Source organism: Pongo abelii, chromosome 8, assembly GCF_028885655.2.
Source record: "Pongo abelii isolate AG06213 chromosome 8, NHGRI_mPonAbe1-v2.0_pri, whole genome shotgun sequence".
Lineage (NCBI taxonomy): Eukaryota > Metazoa > Chordata > Mammalia > Primates > Hominidae > Pongo > Pongo abelii.
This window is the reverse complement of record NC_071993.2, coordinates 112,019,807-112,036,331: the sequence shown is the minus strand read 5'-3', so window position 1 is coordinate 112,036,331 and position 16,525 is coordinate 112,019,807. Positions and strand designations below refer to the sequence as shown.

The 16,525-nt window shown below is 39.1% G+C and overlaps 1 protein-coding gene across 3 annotated transcripts in view; it reads right to left on the bottom strand.

The window, feature by feature from the left end:
* Window positions 1-16,525, bottom strand: part of SORCS3 (sortilin related VPS10 domain containing receptor 3) — a 631,492-nt gene that overhangs the window by 216,798 nt on the left and 398,169 nt on the right. For all 3 annotated transcript variants that reach the window (XM_054522833.2, XM_054522832.2, XM_024253734.3), the window contains exon 5: window positions 7,152-7,225. In XM_054522833.2, the coding sequence (XP_054378808.1) occupies window positions 7,152-7,225 (74 nt within the window). The remainder of the gene's footprint in view (window positions 1-7,151; window positions 7,226-16,525) is intronic.

Here is a 16,525-nt window from a genome sequence, read left to right as displayed (position 1 = left end):
AGAAGCAAGTCACTAATCCAGTCTATACTCAAGAAGAGAACACTATAGACTGGCAGGATTTCCAGAAAGCAGAGATCAGTGGAGCCCACTTGGGGGCTGTCTCCCAAAAGGAAGAAGTAAATATTAACTAAATAGACTGATACTGCCATATGTTACAGGTGGGAATACACAACAGAACCTGGGTAATATTTTGAATGACAGGTTTTAAGATGTTCAAAATGTGTGTGTGTGTGTGTGTGTGTGTATGTATGTATATACACATACAAATATACACATATATACATACATAGTTTTTCTAGTGTTCTATTTATTTTTAATGTCAACTTTTATTTTAGAATCAATGGGTACATGTGCAGGTTTCCTACAAAGGTATATTGTGTGATGCTGAAATTTGAGATATGACTGAACCTGTCACCCAGGTAGTAAGCATAGTACCCAATAGGTAGTTATTCAGCCCTTGCCTCCCTCGCACCCTTCTGGTAGTCTCCATTGTCTATTGTTCCCACCTTTATGTCCATATCCAAGGTTTAGCTCCTTCTTATAAGTGAGAACATGTGGTATTTGGTCTTCTGTTCCTATGTTAATTCACTTAGAATTATGGCCTCTAGCTCCACCCATTTTGCTGCAAAGGACATGATTTCATTGTTCAAAATGTGTATATTTTGATATGATAAACTTCTTCTTATAGTAGTGATTGAACCAAAAATACTAAACCTTAACTAATATTAAACCCTAACTATTACCAATTCTCCCTCCTCCATGTTGTAAGGAATGTGGACCTAAGGGATATTACATTTAATTTCTGGGGTGGGTGAGGGTGATAGATGGAGGGTTAAGGAGAGAGGGTAGATTGTTTTACATAAGAAAAGCTATGATACTTGGAGAGAAGTGTGTGGGTGTAAGGGGAATTCTGGAAGCGGATGGACTGTGGACAATAAATCACTGTGACAGAAAAGTTTTAGAGTCCATGAAAGGGAAGGAGAGGATGAGAAAGTAACTTCCATAATGGTCAGGGCAGATACAAACAGAGGAGTTTTAGGAAGACTCGTGTGTTAGTTGATGTAACGCTTCTTTGTAACCCTCTTCAAGAAAAGGTTCAGTAAAAAGCTACTTTGCTGAAATCTTTTAGTGTTGAATTGGGGTCTTGTTATTGAAATGTGACACTGTTGAGACTGAAAAAAAATGCAGTCAAGTCTTTATTTGGGCTACTTAAAACACCGTTCAAAGAAAATAATTCTTCATATTAAAGACCTATGCATACAAATGTCAATAAAACCATTACTTATGATCATCGAAAATGTGAAAATTTTCAATGTCTGATAAAAATAAAACAGCAATAAAGCATGTATCTTTGTGTAATAAGATATTGCACAAATTAAAAATGGTTATAAAGATTTTATAATGACACAAAAATTGTAAGGATAGAACATTAAGAAGAGAAAGGCAGATTATACACACCTGTATATAATTAGGCTACATATAAAAGAACATATGCATACAAAAAGAGGCTTGGAAAACTAAAAACATGAAAGATTGGAAAGGAAAGACTGTCATGAAAGGGTTTTTAGTCTGTCTTCTTTTTCGTTATCGCCACTTTCTCTTTTTCTTTTTATTATACTTTAAGTTTTAGGGTACATGTGCACAAGGTGCAGGTTAGTTACATATGTATACATGTGCCATGTTGGTGTGCTGCACCCAGTAACTCGTCATTTAACATTAGGTATATCTCCTAATGCTATCTCTCCCCCCTTTCCCCACCCCACAACAGGCCCCAGTGTGTGATGTTCCCCTTCCTGTGTCCATGTGTTCTCATTGTTCAATTCCCACCTATGAGTGAGAACATGTGGTGTTTGGTTTTTTGTCCTTGAGATAGTTTGCTGAGAATGATATCTTCCAGTTTCATCCATGTCCCTACACAGGACATGAACTCATCATTTTTTATGGCTGCCTAGTATTCCATGGTGTATATGTGCCACATTTTCTTAATCCAGTCTATCATTGTTGGACATTTGGGTTGGTTCCAAGTCTTTGCTATTGTGAATAGTGCCACAATAAACATACATGTGCATGTGTCTTTATAGGAGCATGATTTATAATCCTTTGGGTATATACCCAGTAATGGGATTGCTGGGTCAAATGGTATTTCTAGTTCTAGATCCCTGAGGGATCATCACACTGACTTCCACAATGGTTGAACTAGTTTACAGTCCCACCAACAGTGTAAAAGTGTTCCTATTTCTCCACATCCTCTCCAGCACCTGTTGTTTCCTGACTTTTTACTGATCGCCATTCTAACTGCTGTGAGATGGTATCTCATTGTGGTTTTGATTTGCATTTCTCTGATGGCCAGTGATGATAAGCATTTTTTCATGTGTCTCTTTTAAAGGGCACTTCCCTAGGACCTCCTGTCTACACACACCAGGAGGGACACACTTTGTTTTTCCATTCGTCCTCCCTTCCCTCATGGCCTTTCTGAAAAAGCAGATGAGAAGCTGCTGGCACAAACATCACTAGAAACCCATAGTGTGTAAGCCGGCCTTAAGTAAAGTACAATAAAGACCTAGAGCCCAACCTATCTACCTTTACACACCAGCCACTTTTCATCCTAAACCAAGCATCATAGTGGATACAGCAGTCTTCAAGATATACATTCCCTGCATCGCCTAACATGGCCTGATACAGAACTTCTAGTATGTCTGTTGTCTTCTTAAAGGTTTCCTAATGCTCCAGCCAGTCCATGTTGCAATCCAAATATCTCAGAAAAGGGGTAAGAATTGAAGTTCCTGATACCTTAGAGTACATTACTTTATCAGTACAATTTCCTGCAGCAATGATAAAGAAGAGGGACAAACAAGGGACCTAATTCTTTCAAGAGAGAGAATAATTAAGGAGGGGAGGAGGGAAATCAGTAAAGAGGATGCATTGGAGACATTCCTTCCTTATTTTAGGATACCATACAAGTGAATGCCATCAGAGACCAGAGGCACTTTGAGGTCATTCTAGTTATACAGAGAATTCTGGAAGGCCTAGAACACCTGTGACTTCATTGGAAAAGATGCCCAAAGAGGCTCAGCATGTTGGGAGAGTGCAGAGCCAAAGCAGAAAAGCTGTGAATCACAACAAGTATTCACATTGGATGTGCAAAAGAAAAAAAAATCTTCCCACTGCAGAATATGCCTGCCTGTTAAATATCTCCCAAGGGAAGAGTGGAATACTATTCATTTGTAGCTCAGTAGGATATATTTTTTAAAATATTAAAAAAAAAAACCGAAAAGCTTTTCCCCCATGACAACAACTCTGCCATAGCAGAGCCTAGGAAGAATGAAGGGAATATGTTAAGGACACTTACTCCATTTATGTACTCTCCATGCAAATTATAATTTCTGAAGCAGCTGAGGTTAAAAAAGTGGGGGGAGCATTAGACAGCCCTGGTGATTACCTGGTGACCAGGTATTAAGTGAATGGAAGGGTCACATATAAAGAAGGAATGTTCATGTCAGTTGTCTTTCTTCCTATGGCATGAGATTGATGGCTGAGTCACTCCATGGTGTAAGATTCCTAGGTGACCTATCTTGATTGGATTAGAACATCCAGAATTCATAAAAATATTTCCAGATGAAGCTCTTAGTATTGATGCTAATGAATATTATATTCCATGCTCTGCCTAACCCACAAGCAGGGTGGGGCACTAATGAAGAAGGGGATAATAATGGTAACTCCTTACAATTTCCAATGTACTTTCACAACCATTACAACAATCATCACTGTAGATGACAGAACAGAAAAGAGACATGCACGGGGTTCATTCTTTCTGTTGTGTCCTCATCAGAAATCACTTCTGGAGCACAGTGTTCTTCTGCACAAATCCCCCTCTAATCTGCTGCTTGCCAACAACTGAGAGTAGCATGGGAGAAGAAACCGGACACTCATGAAGGATCTATCCTTTAGACACTTGCAAATGTGCAGCTTATAAATAACAATATTTGTGCAGGGTCACAGGAGCAAAGCTGTGAATCACAACAATCAAATATTGTTATTTGTAATATTTCTTCTGAATCCCATGTTCACTCTATTTGTCTACAGACCACAAGTTAAAAGTCTTTTTAACATCATCTCTCATTTCAATGTCTTGTTTTTACCACGCCTGCTTTCCGCTCAACGTTCCCCCAACCATCCTCAATACATCTTCCCTCTACACCCTCTCTCCCAAAGAAATCATTTTCATGCATGTTATTGTTTTGTTTTGGTTGATCACTTCATAAGAATTATAAGAATTATGACTCAACAAAAAGTAGAGAACAAAATGTTCCGCTGAGATGTGGATTCTTGGCAATAAATCAGACCCATTCAGTTGTTATCACATGCCCATGGGCATCGGCCTTACCATACATGAGATTCACATTTGTGTCCAGCAAAATGACAATTCACTTACGTGACATGTTCTTGAGGACTGGTAATAAACATAGTACTTAAATCAATGGAGAAGTGAAATCACCAAGTGTCCACTTGATACATCTGCTCCTTTCAATAACTTTATGAAATTGACAACAAAAATACTGTTCCCATTAGATGGATGAGGGAACCATAGGTTAAATAGGTCCCACTTAAGCCAAGGTTTGTTCTATACTCAGAGAAATGCATATTTTGTCTTTTCTCAAGGAGATAACAAGTTAATATTTACATCCCTAACCTATAAAAACCATATCTCTTCAATATAAGCAGTTTAGAGCTTTAGAAAACCCTGAATTCTGTCTTTGGATTAAAAAAAATGTCTATGTAAAATAAGCTCTTTTGCCATGACTCACATGACACCTAAAAGAATAATCGCGGTAATTATATATCAGAAATGGAGAAGTGATCATTACAAAAATGGAATATTCAAAACTACCACTTGACTAGCCAGCACAGGCATAAACTTTTATATTTCCCCTTGGGAGCATATATGAAAGAAGGACAGAGTGGAGAAGAGACAAAACACAATTATCAGGACCTAGGGACTTGTTCTTTTTTACTGCATAAAGGAAGAGAGTGGATGACAGCAGCTGGAACCTTCTCCTCTTGCTCTTTGCAAAATATAGGAAAATGTTGCTTCTTATGCACTTAATTTCATTCAGACACAATGGCACGGCTCATCTAGCCCAGTGTGCTTTCCTCCTCTACTAACCTGACTTTCTAGTTGGCCAACTGCCTTATCGTCTCAAGAGTTTGTTCCAGAAACAGCAGAGGGCTCTTTCTTTCGTTTTCTTTTATTTTTATTTTTATTTTTTGAATTCTGGACTTCTGAGTGGTGGCATACTGAGAAACTGGACTATCTCAGCTCAGCAAAGGCTGTAGTTCCATAAGTGAAATAGCAGAAAAACAAATATTTCCTTTTTCTGCCTTAGTCTATTGAAAACCTCCATAGTTCCAAATACAGGCAAAATAATAGTTGCAATAACAGCTATAGATGAAATACTAGTAGGCCTGTAAGGGGCAAATATGCTGGAGATAGTCCAGGTGTTGAGTCAAGAGCAATACTGCCAACTCCCTTTTCTCTACCAACTACTCTGAACCATGTACAAAGAACAAAACAACAAAAAACAACAACAAAAATAAAGTTGATTTTTCATAGAATGCTTAGGCAATCTTCATTTTAAAATCTGAACATAGTTTTGTGGATGCAGAGGGAATGGGTTGAAGCCATTGCTTCTAAAGATGTTGGTATGAATGTGTGTATATACAAGGTATTTGTCACCACCATCCTCAACACACACACACTGCATCCCTAAGTTGTGTAAGGCATAAACGGCTATCACATGAGTTTTTAAGGGAGTGTTCGTAAGATATTTAAAAGAGATACGGAATGAGTACAACTTCCAACAAAATTTTTTTTTGAGACAGAGTCTCGCTCTTCACCCAAGCTAGAGTACAGTGGCCTAATCTCTATGATGGCAGTGGCCTAATCTCTGTCACCCAAGCTACAGTACACTGCAGCCTTGAACTCCTGAGCTCAAGTGATCCCTGCATCTCAGCCTCCTGAGTAGCTGGGACTACAGGGGCATGCCATGATGGCCAGCTCATCTTTTATTTATTTGTAGAGACAGGGTATCACTATAATGACCAGGCTGGTCTTGAACTTCTGGCCTCAAGCAATCCTCCCACCTCAGCCTCTCAAAGTACTGAGATTACAGACATGAACCACTGTGCCTAACCAAACCCTTTTTTTTTCATTAAGCATATAATTAAACATTCTATATACTTTAGTGTATGCCTCTTAATCTCCCTTCCTTTAGCCATCACTTCTGCTAAAATGAAAGCAAGATAAAAGTAAGAAGCATTTTCACGTTATAGCAGGCAAGTGTAAAAGGCAAATTTGTACAAAACTTGTTACAACCAAGATAAAAATAGTATACATGCATAAAGGAATACTAATTAATAAAACACTTCCTGATTAGGAGGAAGGGCTTATTTTCCATTTGAAACATGTATTCATTCCCATAAAAGGTTTTTCAAAATATGCCCCACAGAGGTAGTTCTGAAGGATTTATCACATGTGACATGAGAAAAGGATTCTGTAGTTAAATAAGTTTGGGAATCAGTGACTTCAAGTTAGGCAGAATTCTTCATTCAGCGCTTCTCCAGAGTCTTTAATATCATAACATGAATCCTGAGTTTCCAGGAGTATAAAATTGAATTATCATAACCTGAATTTATTTGACCACAGAAACTCTTATGAAAGAAGAAGCATTTTGTGGAACTGCTGTTCTCCAGACTACATTTTGGGAAAATACTGCTTTTTAGAATACGTACATAAAATATATGCACTTTTCCAAAAAGAGGGGGTTAGTACATAGCAAAGAGCACCGGATCATGACCCTTCTCACAGAGCTCTTTAAGCCCAGTGCCTCTCAAACTTTCATGTGCACATGAGTCAGCAAAGGATCATGTTAAATGCAAATCCCAGTTTCATAAGTCTTAATAGGGCCTGAGATTCTGCATTTCTAACAAGTCCCCAGGTGATGCTCATGCTGCTATTCTACAAACCACTCTGTGTAGCAAAGGACTGGAACACATTTGTCTGCAAGAGCTGCAACTGTCCAGAGCTGTCTAGAGTGCTACGCTGTTTGATAATTCTTTATCTAAGAAGTAATGAGTGTGTGGATAGGGCTTACCAGTAAAACCTGTTGGGTGTGATGCGTTCATGCATGAGTTGCCACCGTCTTCCAAAGTCCATGGAGCTGTAGAGCTGCAAAACAATGAAGTGAGAATGTAAGTCTCAAGGAACCACTGCTGGGCATGAATACAGATGTTTTCCCTGCACCATCCCAACACCAGAGTGCCCAACACACCCAAGTAGGCATTTATTTTATCCAGATAAAAAGGTACAAATATGACTGTGCCATGCTTATCATGGTATCTTCTAGCATTACGCAGGTTCTCAATATACATCCAATCAACTGATACTTTTGAGCAGAGTATAAATACACTTTTGATGGCCATCACTGTCTCCATTAGGAGTAAATAAAATGATGTCTTCTTTTTTCTTCAAATTCCATGTAGACTCTGGCTCCAATTAAAACAATTCAGCAACACTTATTTAAAAACTATTTATTATACAATTCTTACACGCAGGACACTCTGAGAGTCATGTAGACAAGAAGAGGCAGATTCTGTGCTCCCAGGAAAAATGAGACTACATATAAAAATGCTCATCAGCTGATATATGAGCCAATATTACATGCAAAATATTGTGCTTTTACTTTCATTTCTTACTGCTCTATAGATTATCTAAATGAAATGGAGCTCTTCAATGTCACCAAAAAGACCAGGCTCATTCACACTCCTATGTTTTTGCAAGATGGCAAGGCTAGGCCACTCTTCTTATTATTCCATGTTCGCTTATTTTTTGAATGTAGAGTCTGACCCCTTTATAACACCTTAGGGATAAGCCAGCATCCCTATAAGTGACTAATTAGGAGTATTGGGTATATTTTAAATTGAAAGTCTAGAAGTAAAATATCTGATTCTAACTGCCAATGGAATAATAATAATAATGATAATAATAATAATTCTACCGTGTTGTTCTTTCATATACATTTGAGCCTTACAACAATCCTGAAAGGAAGGTAGGGCAGTTATTACTAACTTAAATCCCTGCTCTTAAGCATTCTGCCATCTGCCCAGGTGGAGTTAGTTACTAAGCTTCCACAGTGCCACCACTGTATTTACTGCCTGTCTCTAAGAAGCTGTTCATAGTAATCCATTGCTGATTGGCATGTCTCTACCCTGCTAGACTGTGAGCCATAAGGGGGCAGGGATCATGCCTTAGTCACCTTTGTGCATCAGTAGTTTTACAATGCCATGTGAGAACATAAACACCTCTAACAGGTGAGAACATAAACCTCCTATTCCACAATTAACAAAACTTAATCTTGGAGAAGATAAGTCTTGGTCAAAGAAACTAGGATTTAAGTTTTCTGATGCCTGGCTCAAGTCTCCTTCCATGGAATCATGACCCAAGTTTATCATGAGAATTCCACCATCCTTACGTTTTTCCCAAAAACTTTTACAGATGGGAACATTGAGGAAGCCAGAGTGGCTCTCAAGTTTATAGAAATTGGAGCACATGAAGTATATTCCTGTGATCACATCCCCAATATCTGCTCTCCTATAGGGATGTTCTTTCCAGCATACCACACTTGGATAACTTCGCCATCTGGAAAGTTCTAAGTCGATAATCTTACAACTCATACAGAAATAATTTTTTGTATAAACTTCCGGTAATCTCAAAAAAGTTTTGTGGGGCTCAGAAAAGTTTTGACTCATTTTAATTTAATTCAGCAAATATTTATTGAACAACGGAGCCATAAAACTATTTTTGTCTAGTAGAGACAGTTTTATATATGTATATACACACACATATAATTAAATATGTATGTATGTAGGTATATATGTATATATAGCTATATATGTACATATAGTTATATATATGTGTGTGTGTGTATATATTTTTTTTTAATCCTCAAAATAGCCTGTAATGTTGTCAGATATATACAGCTGACTAGTAGCTGTGTTATAGGTTTGAGTTGCATTTGGTTATAAAACAATTTGTTGGGAAAACTGTGGGGGAGAGGACCTCTTCCCACACACACATTGAGACAGATCCCAATTGGTCTATGATCCTGTTTGCAAGAAAGAGATTCTGTTGGTTGAGAGCCTAAAGAGAAAGGTTGGATGGCCTTCAGATTATATCAGCTTAACTAGCATTGCTAACCAACTGTTGCAAGCTCTGAAAATAAAAGCTCTTGAACCCATTTTATATATATATAAATATATATATACATACATATATACACACATATATATTTATATATTTCTTATATATATGTTAAAAATATATATAAAATGAATATGCTAAATATATATACAAATATATATATTTATATATGCTAAATATATATATTTAGCATATTCATTTTATAGATGAAGGTACTGATGTTTGGTGCTGCAAAGTGACTACATCAACTATACAGAAAATATATACATGATTTGGCTGATCACAAGTTTCTACTATACCATAGTAACTTTACAGTAACTCTCACAGTATTTATCTAAACTGGGCTCTCAGCACATGGGTAAGTACTAACTACAATATATATTCAATTATGCATGCAGGAAATATCTTACCACCCTCTAGTCACTTTCTTTATTCACCAACTTGGTGAATAAAACACTACAAAGCTCTACAACCACTAAATTACATAGTACACAAAACCCCATTCAATTGTTCAGGAAGCAAACAGAGTAGCTTCTCCCTGATCTTCACATACACTTACAGACACACCATGTCAAAGGGAAAATTGGGGCAAGGGCTAAAGCTCTAGAGGTTGACAGATGGGAAAGATTAACCGGGGTAGAAATTGAACAATGAGACCTCCTGGAAAAATATGTTTTGAGCCAGGCCTTGAGACAACAGGAGCAAAGGTGCCAATATGGCCTAGTGTTCGAGGTTAGCTCTATTAGCACCTTTAAGAAAAAGAAGGGATATGATGACTGTTGCTGGCCAAAAGCAGTGAAGACTGTTTGTCTGTCTGTCCTTCCATCTCCCTGTCTCTCTTTCTATCCCTCTGCCCCTCTTTCTATCCCTCTGCCCATCTATTTGTGGATATTTCTATATCTATCTGTATGTATACTTATATTGAGAGGTGGGGAAAAGCAGCAGGTTTTTAAGGACCAGACCATCCCATTGGGAAGAATACATCCATATATTTTATTGCAAAGACTAAGTTTTTCATGTAGGGTTTTAAAAAATGGATCACTCTCCTTCCTATGGCAGGTACCTGAGGGACAGATGCTTAGGCTTAAGACATGTTTTCCAATTAAATATAAAAGAGACTTTGGATGGAACTTTCTATAACACAAAGTTCACAATCTGCCAGCCCTGATTCCAAACATAGCAAAGTACCAAATTCTTTCAACAAAACCCAACATGATTGTGTCTTCCTCTGCTGCAAACACTTGAAACAGGCCAGGTAAAAACCATGAGGGTCACACTGACACTGTTAGAGTCTCCATCCTCAGAGAAATCATCAGTTCCATCATGGACAACCTGGTGGTGGCAGAGATCTTGCTGGGTCACCCTTGAGAGCAGCATGGGTCCTGTCCTCTCACGCTGTTTCTAACATAAAGAGAGCGAGAACCTGGGCGCGGTGGCTCATGCCTATAATTCCAGCACTTTGGGAGGCCGAAGCAGGTGGATCCCAAGGTCAGGAGATCAAGACCATCCTGGCCAACGTGGTGAAACCCCATCTCTACTAAAAATACAAAAATTAGCTTGGCATGGCAGCAAGTGCTTGTAGTCCCAGCTACTGGGGAGGCTGAGGCAGGAGAATTGCTTGAACCTGGGAGGCAGAGGCTGCAGTGAGCCAAGATCACGCCACTGCACTCCAGCCTGGGTGACAGAGCAAGACTCCTCTCAAAAAAAAAAAAAAAAAAAAAGAGCGAGAGAGCCACTGCTGATTTCCTCACTCAGGCCTGTTTCACCTCCTGCCTTGCCTATCTCTGGTTTTGCTTTTTCAGCTCTTCAGTTTGACTGATGGAAAAAAATTAAATTGAATTATCTGCCTGGAGGCTGATTGAGATGAACAGAAAGAGCAGGCTCCTATTCATTAAGGGCTTTGAGTTAGCTACCTTGTCTCTCAATCTGCAGTAAGTTGCTGAGTCTGAAACATATTTTATTCTACCACGAGTTGGATCTCGAAAACCTCTCCACTTACACATCTACTTCTTCATTTACTCACTTATTCATTCAGTCACTAAAAGTGTATCAAACAACTACTACGCTCTAGGAACTGAACTAAGAGCTAGGGTTACAAAGGTCAAAAATGCCACGATCAGTGGAAACAGAAATGCATGCAATTATACTGCCATGCAAAGTATGCCTTGGTATTGATACTAGTTATCTCTGCAATGGCAAGACTGTGGGCAATTAGTACGTTCTTCTTTTTGTCCTCTAGATTTCTTTAAATTATTATAAATAAATATTACTTTTGTGATTACAAAATTATAGGTCTAACATTAAAATAGAAATAAAACACATATGTCAACATTTAATAGTAAGTTTTAGAAGATTATTTAAGAATATTAAAATTCTCATGACATTATTAATTTAAAAATATGTTATAAAACATGCATTTATTGATATCAATGTTAAAGTATTACAAAAACTTGAAACATATTAGAAGGAAATATGCCAAAATTTTAGCAGTGGTCACCTCTGAATTGTGAGATTACGGGTAATTTATATATTTTTGAAGTTTCCATCATTTTTAGATGTTTGAACAATAAATATGTATTATATTTCAATAGTAACTTAAGCCTACATTTTATTCTATTTATATTTTTGTTACAGTAAATTTCTAATTACCATGTGTATATTTATCTCTCAAAATACCTTTTAAAAGGCCATGAATTAAAGTTCTATTTTTTTCATGAGGAAACTGGAATTAGATAAAGCAATATTGAATTTTCCAAAAATAGGACAATGTCCCAGAAATTATCACAGTTAGTGTTGAATCCTTCCTTAGACAGGCAATGCATCAGCTCACAGGATGTTTATACAGTCCTGCATGGCTTCAACTCAACATGTTTCATGCAACATTAAAATAAAGTGTGTTTTCCAAACAATAAACATCTTTAAAAACTTTCCTTGTTTCCATGTTCTCTTCCATATCCTGCCACATGATACCCTCTCCCAGCAAAGATGTCCCTCCTGGACATTACCAGAGACCAATCGAGATCCTCTCCTTTCCCTTCTTTCCACTGTATGTCATGGCCACATATCTCTTAACAAGCACAAATTCAGCAGCAACAAACACAGAGCGAAGACTAAATGAATCACTGGAACAGCCGGAAAATATGAAAGAACGTATTCTTTTCCTTATTGATTCCATTATTAGTTCCCTAATTACATTGGCCTGCCAGAGAAAAGCATCTGATAGCTAAAGAACTAAAGAGGCAATTTAATCAATAGAATATTCCACAGGAAGAACAAAAGACTGTACCCAGAAAGCCTGTTCAAAGAATAATATGAGATCATAGGAGAGTCACAGGCATTCTTGTGGGTTGAATTTGTGTCCCTCAAGAAAGATATATTAAAGTCCCAGCCCCCAGCATCTCAGAATGTGACCTTACTTGGAAATAATTTTTTGCAGATGTAATCAAGTTAAAATGAGGGTGTTACGGTGGGCCCTAATCCAATATGACTGGTGTCCTCATAAGGAGAAATGTAGGCTCATAAGTAGACAGGCAGGCAGGGAATCCTATGTAAAGACACACAAGGAGAACTCCATGAGAAGATGGAGGATTAGAGTGACACATCTACAAGCCAAGGATGGCTTAAGACATGTTTTCTAAACCAGCAACCACCAGAAGCTAGAAAAAGGCAAGGAAGGTTTCCCCTAAATGTTTCAGAGGGAGCATAGTCCCCACCTTCCAACATCTTGATTTTGGAATTCTAGCCTCCAGAGCTGTGACATAATATATTTCTGTTGCTTCAAGTCACCAAGTTCATGGGGCTTTGTCACAGTAGCTCTAGGAAACTAACATGGGCATCTCACACCCCCTGCCAGGATTAGGTAGTCTGGAGAGAGACAGCAATGACAGAGATGCTACATTTCTCTGTGGCTTCCCTGTCACCACCTAGGCATTTAGTTGTAAGGCCAGATTTTTACATCTGTGGCTGGAAGTTAAACCCTCATTTGCCTACATTTCTTTGTACTGTGCATTTTCATCATGCCTCCACCCCCAGGATACTTTCTAAGAAATGTGAATTTATAATGATCATATGAGGGTGGACCAGACTTAGTCAGAAGAGGCAACAAAATGTGACTTCATGGGATCTTTCAATGTTCAGGTCAGTTTCTCTTAAGCCAGGGTATCTCCCAGGTAGAAGTGAAAGGATGGGCTGAAATAAACTCTCCTCATAGGAAAGTTAAACTTAATGTATAACTGTGCTGATTCTTTACTCAAAACTTGTGGAGTTTAGGTAGCATTCTGCTGTATTGTGCTCATGATGGTCTTTTGTCTTTCAAATAAAATGAGGCTGGTTCTCTTAGAAATGAGGTCTCTGCCTCTCTTTCCCTGGAGGCACAAGTGTAGAGCAGGAAAGCTTGGCTGGGCTATACGGAGCTGCAGGGAGAATCCCTTAGCTTGTGGTGGCATTTGTAATAGGAAAGAAACCAGAGTCGCACAGCAGCAGGGAGTCCTTTCCTACCTGCGTCTTCAGTTCCTTCCTCAGAAAGTCTTCAATGGATCTTGATAACCGGTGGGAACATTTCTAAGCTCTGGGTACACAGACAAGAGCTTCCATCTCCAGCTGCCACCTGACCTCAGGTGATCCACCAGCCTTGGCCTCCCAAAGTGCTGGGTTTACAGGTGTGAGCCACTGCTCCCAGCCGGTTTCATATTAATTAAGCACCCAGCATGTGCAAGGCTCAGTGCCAAAGTGTGGTGATACAAAGGTGAATAGCACAAGGTTCCCTGATCTCCAGAAACTCAAAACTTAGATGGGAAGACACACACAACATCAGGTAAGTGCAGCACAGTGAGGCCCATGCCAACGGAGGTAGAAGACCACTGAGAACTCAAAGGAAGGAGTGATCAGTTCTGCTGGGTTGGGCGCAGGTCCATAAGCTGAATCATGATGGCTGAGCCGGAGCTGTGCCTGAAGGATATGTCCTTCCCCAAAAATTGTGGCTAAAATTCTGGTCATTAGGAAAGAGTTTGGAAACCTAACAGAAACATTATCTCATCTTCCTACAAAAGTATCATTCACTTGGCCCTGGATCAGTGTGCATTGATCTAACTGCCACATCTTAAAGACAAACAGAGCAGAAGTGGAAAAGGATCCAAACAAGGTCATCTAAAGGATTCAAGGAGAAGGGAAAGAGACAACTCCACAAGAATGTGTATGTTAAGGACAAAATGAGGACCTTAAAATGAGTTGTGACAGCAAAGGCTATAAAAGCAGAACAACGTAGGTAGATGCACACTTGGTTTTCAAATTTCAACACATCTCCCCTTGAAGCCTGAAAGAAGCAATATTATAACACCAAAAATGAAAAAGTACTTTTCAAACAAATTCACAAAAATTACTATAAGAACTTGATGGCCGGGTGCAGTAGCTCACACCGGTAATCCCAGCACTTTGGGAGACTGAGGCAGGTGGATCACAAGGTCAGGAGTTCGAGACCTGGCCAACATGGTGAAACCCCGTCTCTACTAAAAATACAAAAATTAGCGGGGCCTGGTGGCAGGCACCTGTAGTCCCAGCTACTCGGGAGGCTGAGGCAGGAGAATCACTTGAATCCGGGAGGCGGAGGTTGCAGTGAGCCAAGATCACACCACTGCACTCCAGCCCGGGCGACAGAGCCAGACTCCATCTCAAAAAGAAAAAAAAAAAAAAAACTAGGTGAGAAGGGCAGGGTATTTTATAAACAGTATCAAAACAAGACTAAATTTAAAAAGATAGTTTAAGACTCACAGCTTCCCAAAGTTTTCCATCAAAGCATCTCCAAAAGCCGAACGAATACAGCATCCCCCAGAGAATCTGGAGACTTGATCTTAAACAAGGGAAAATATGTTTAGTTCTCTAATAATTCTCACCTTAAAATTCCATGGGTATTTTGTAATCTGTTCTATAATGTACCCATGGTCAGAAGACATTTCTTCATAAATCTTCAGTTAAAGCAGACCCTCCAGAAAAACACTGTATCTATCATACTCCCTTTTTACCACTGTCCCCCAGAGGTATGTTTTTGAGCCCCAGTTTGAGGAGGATAGGGCCAGTGACCACAAGATTGCTGACACATGATTAGGGAGCAGTGATATCCTCATGATAGGGAGCAGGTGCTAATGCTTGGGTTGACTCATTTAATTGTCTCAAGTGTGTTTTGTGCAGGGTGACTACAAGAGGGGACTAGGGTCATTCCTTAGTGCCTATGGCAATTAGAACCCTAGGCTTGAATATGAAGAGATACTGTATGGGCAGGGTTTCCATTTAAGTCTCCTTAATTATATGAACAAGGGGGAGGGAAAGAAACATGGAGTCTTAGGCAGTGTCATACTTGCAAGAAAGCAATTCTAGCAGACTCTGTCAGTTAATATGGCAGCCTTATTTTTGCCATGGCTTTGTATGATTCTTCAGGCTTATCCTTCTGACTCTGCCTCCAATTTCATAGGACATTTGTATCTTTGGATGATCAAACCTGTTTCCCAAGTCAGTGTCCTCCTCTCTGGAAGACGTGCTTATGCACCTCAAAATCCATTTGAGATCATAGATGAGGCTTGCCCCATATACCCCAGTGCCTACCCTATGAAATAGCGATCTCCTTCAGTCAAGCATGCAGAAACTGGCTTATACTGACACTGATGTTTACCCTCTGTCAAATGGGTGACATCATGCTCATCTCCCACCTGTCTTTTCCTCCAGTATTTTCTCCTCCCTGACTTATCTTCCAAGTTCCAGCCACATTGGTTCCCATTTAGTTTCTCAAACACGCCACGAACTCTCTAGTCTCAGGGCTTTTGCACATGCCCCTCCCTCTATCTAGAACACCCTTCTTCCACTTGGACTTCTTCCTATTTCCATTTGTGTACTGAACTCCTACTCACATGTCAGGCATCATTGGAAATAACACTTCCTAAGGGAAGTCCTCTTTGGTCACTTCCCTCCCCAGACATCACCAGGTCCACTGTCATCTGCTCTCATGGCTCTCTGTTCTCTTATTCCACAACATTCATCAAAGCATGAAAACATATATTTGTATAGTTTCATGATCAATGTATATCTTCCTTTCTAGATAGTGGGAATTCCTTCCTTAATGACCCCAAGTGCTTAACACTGTGCCAGGTATGGGGAGAGCAGATGTTCCATGACTATTTGCTGAGTGAACACATGAATATCCCTTTTCAGATCTTTTAAAGGTCTATTCTTTCTACCTGAAAAAAATCCTCCTTCCTTTTCCAAATTTGTAAAAACTCTATC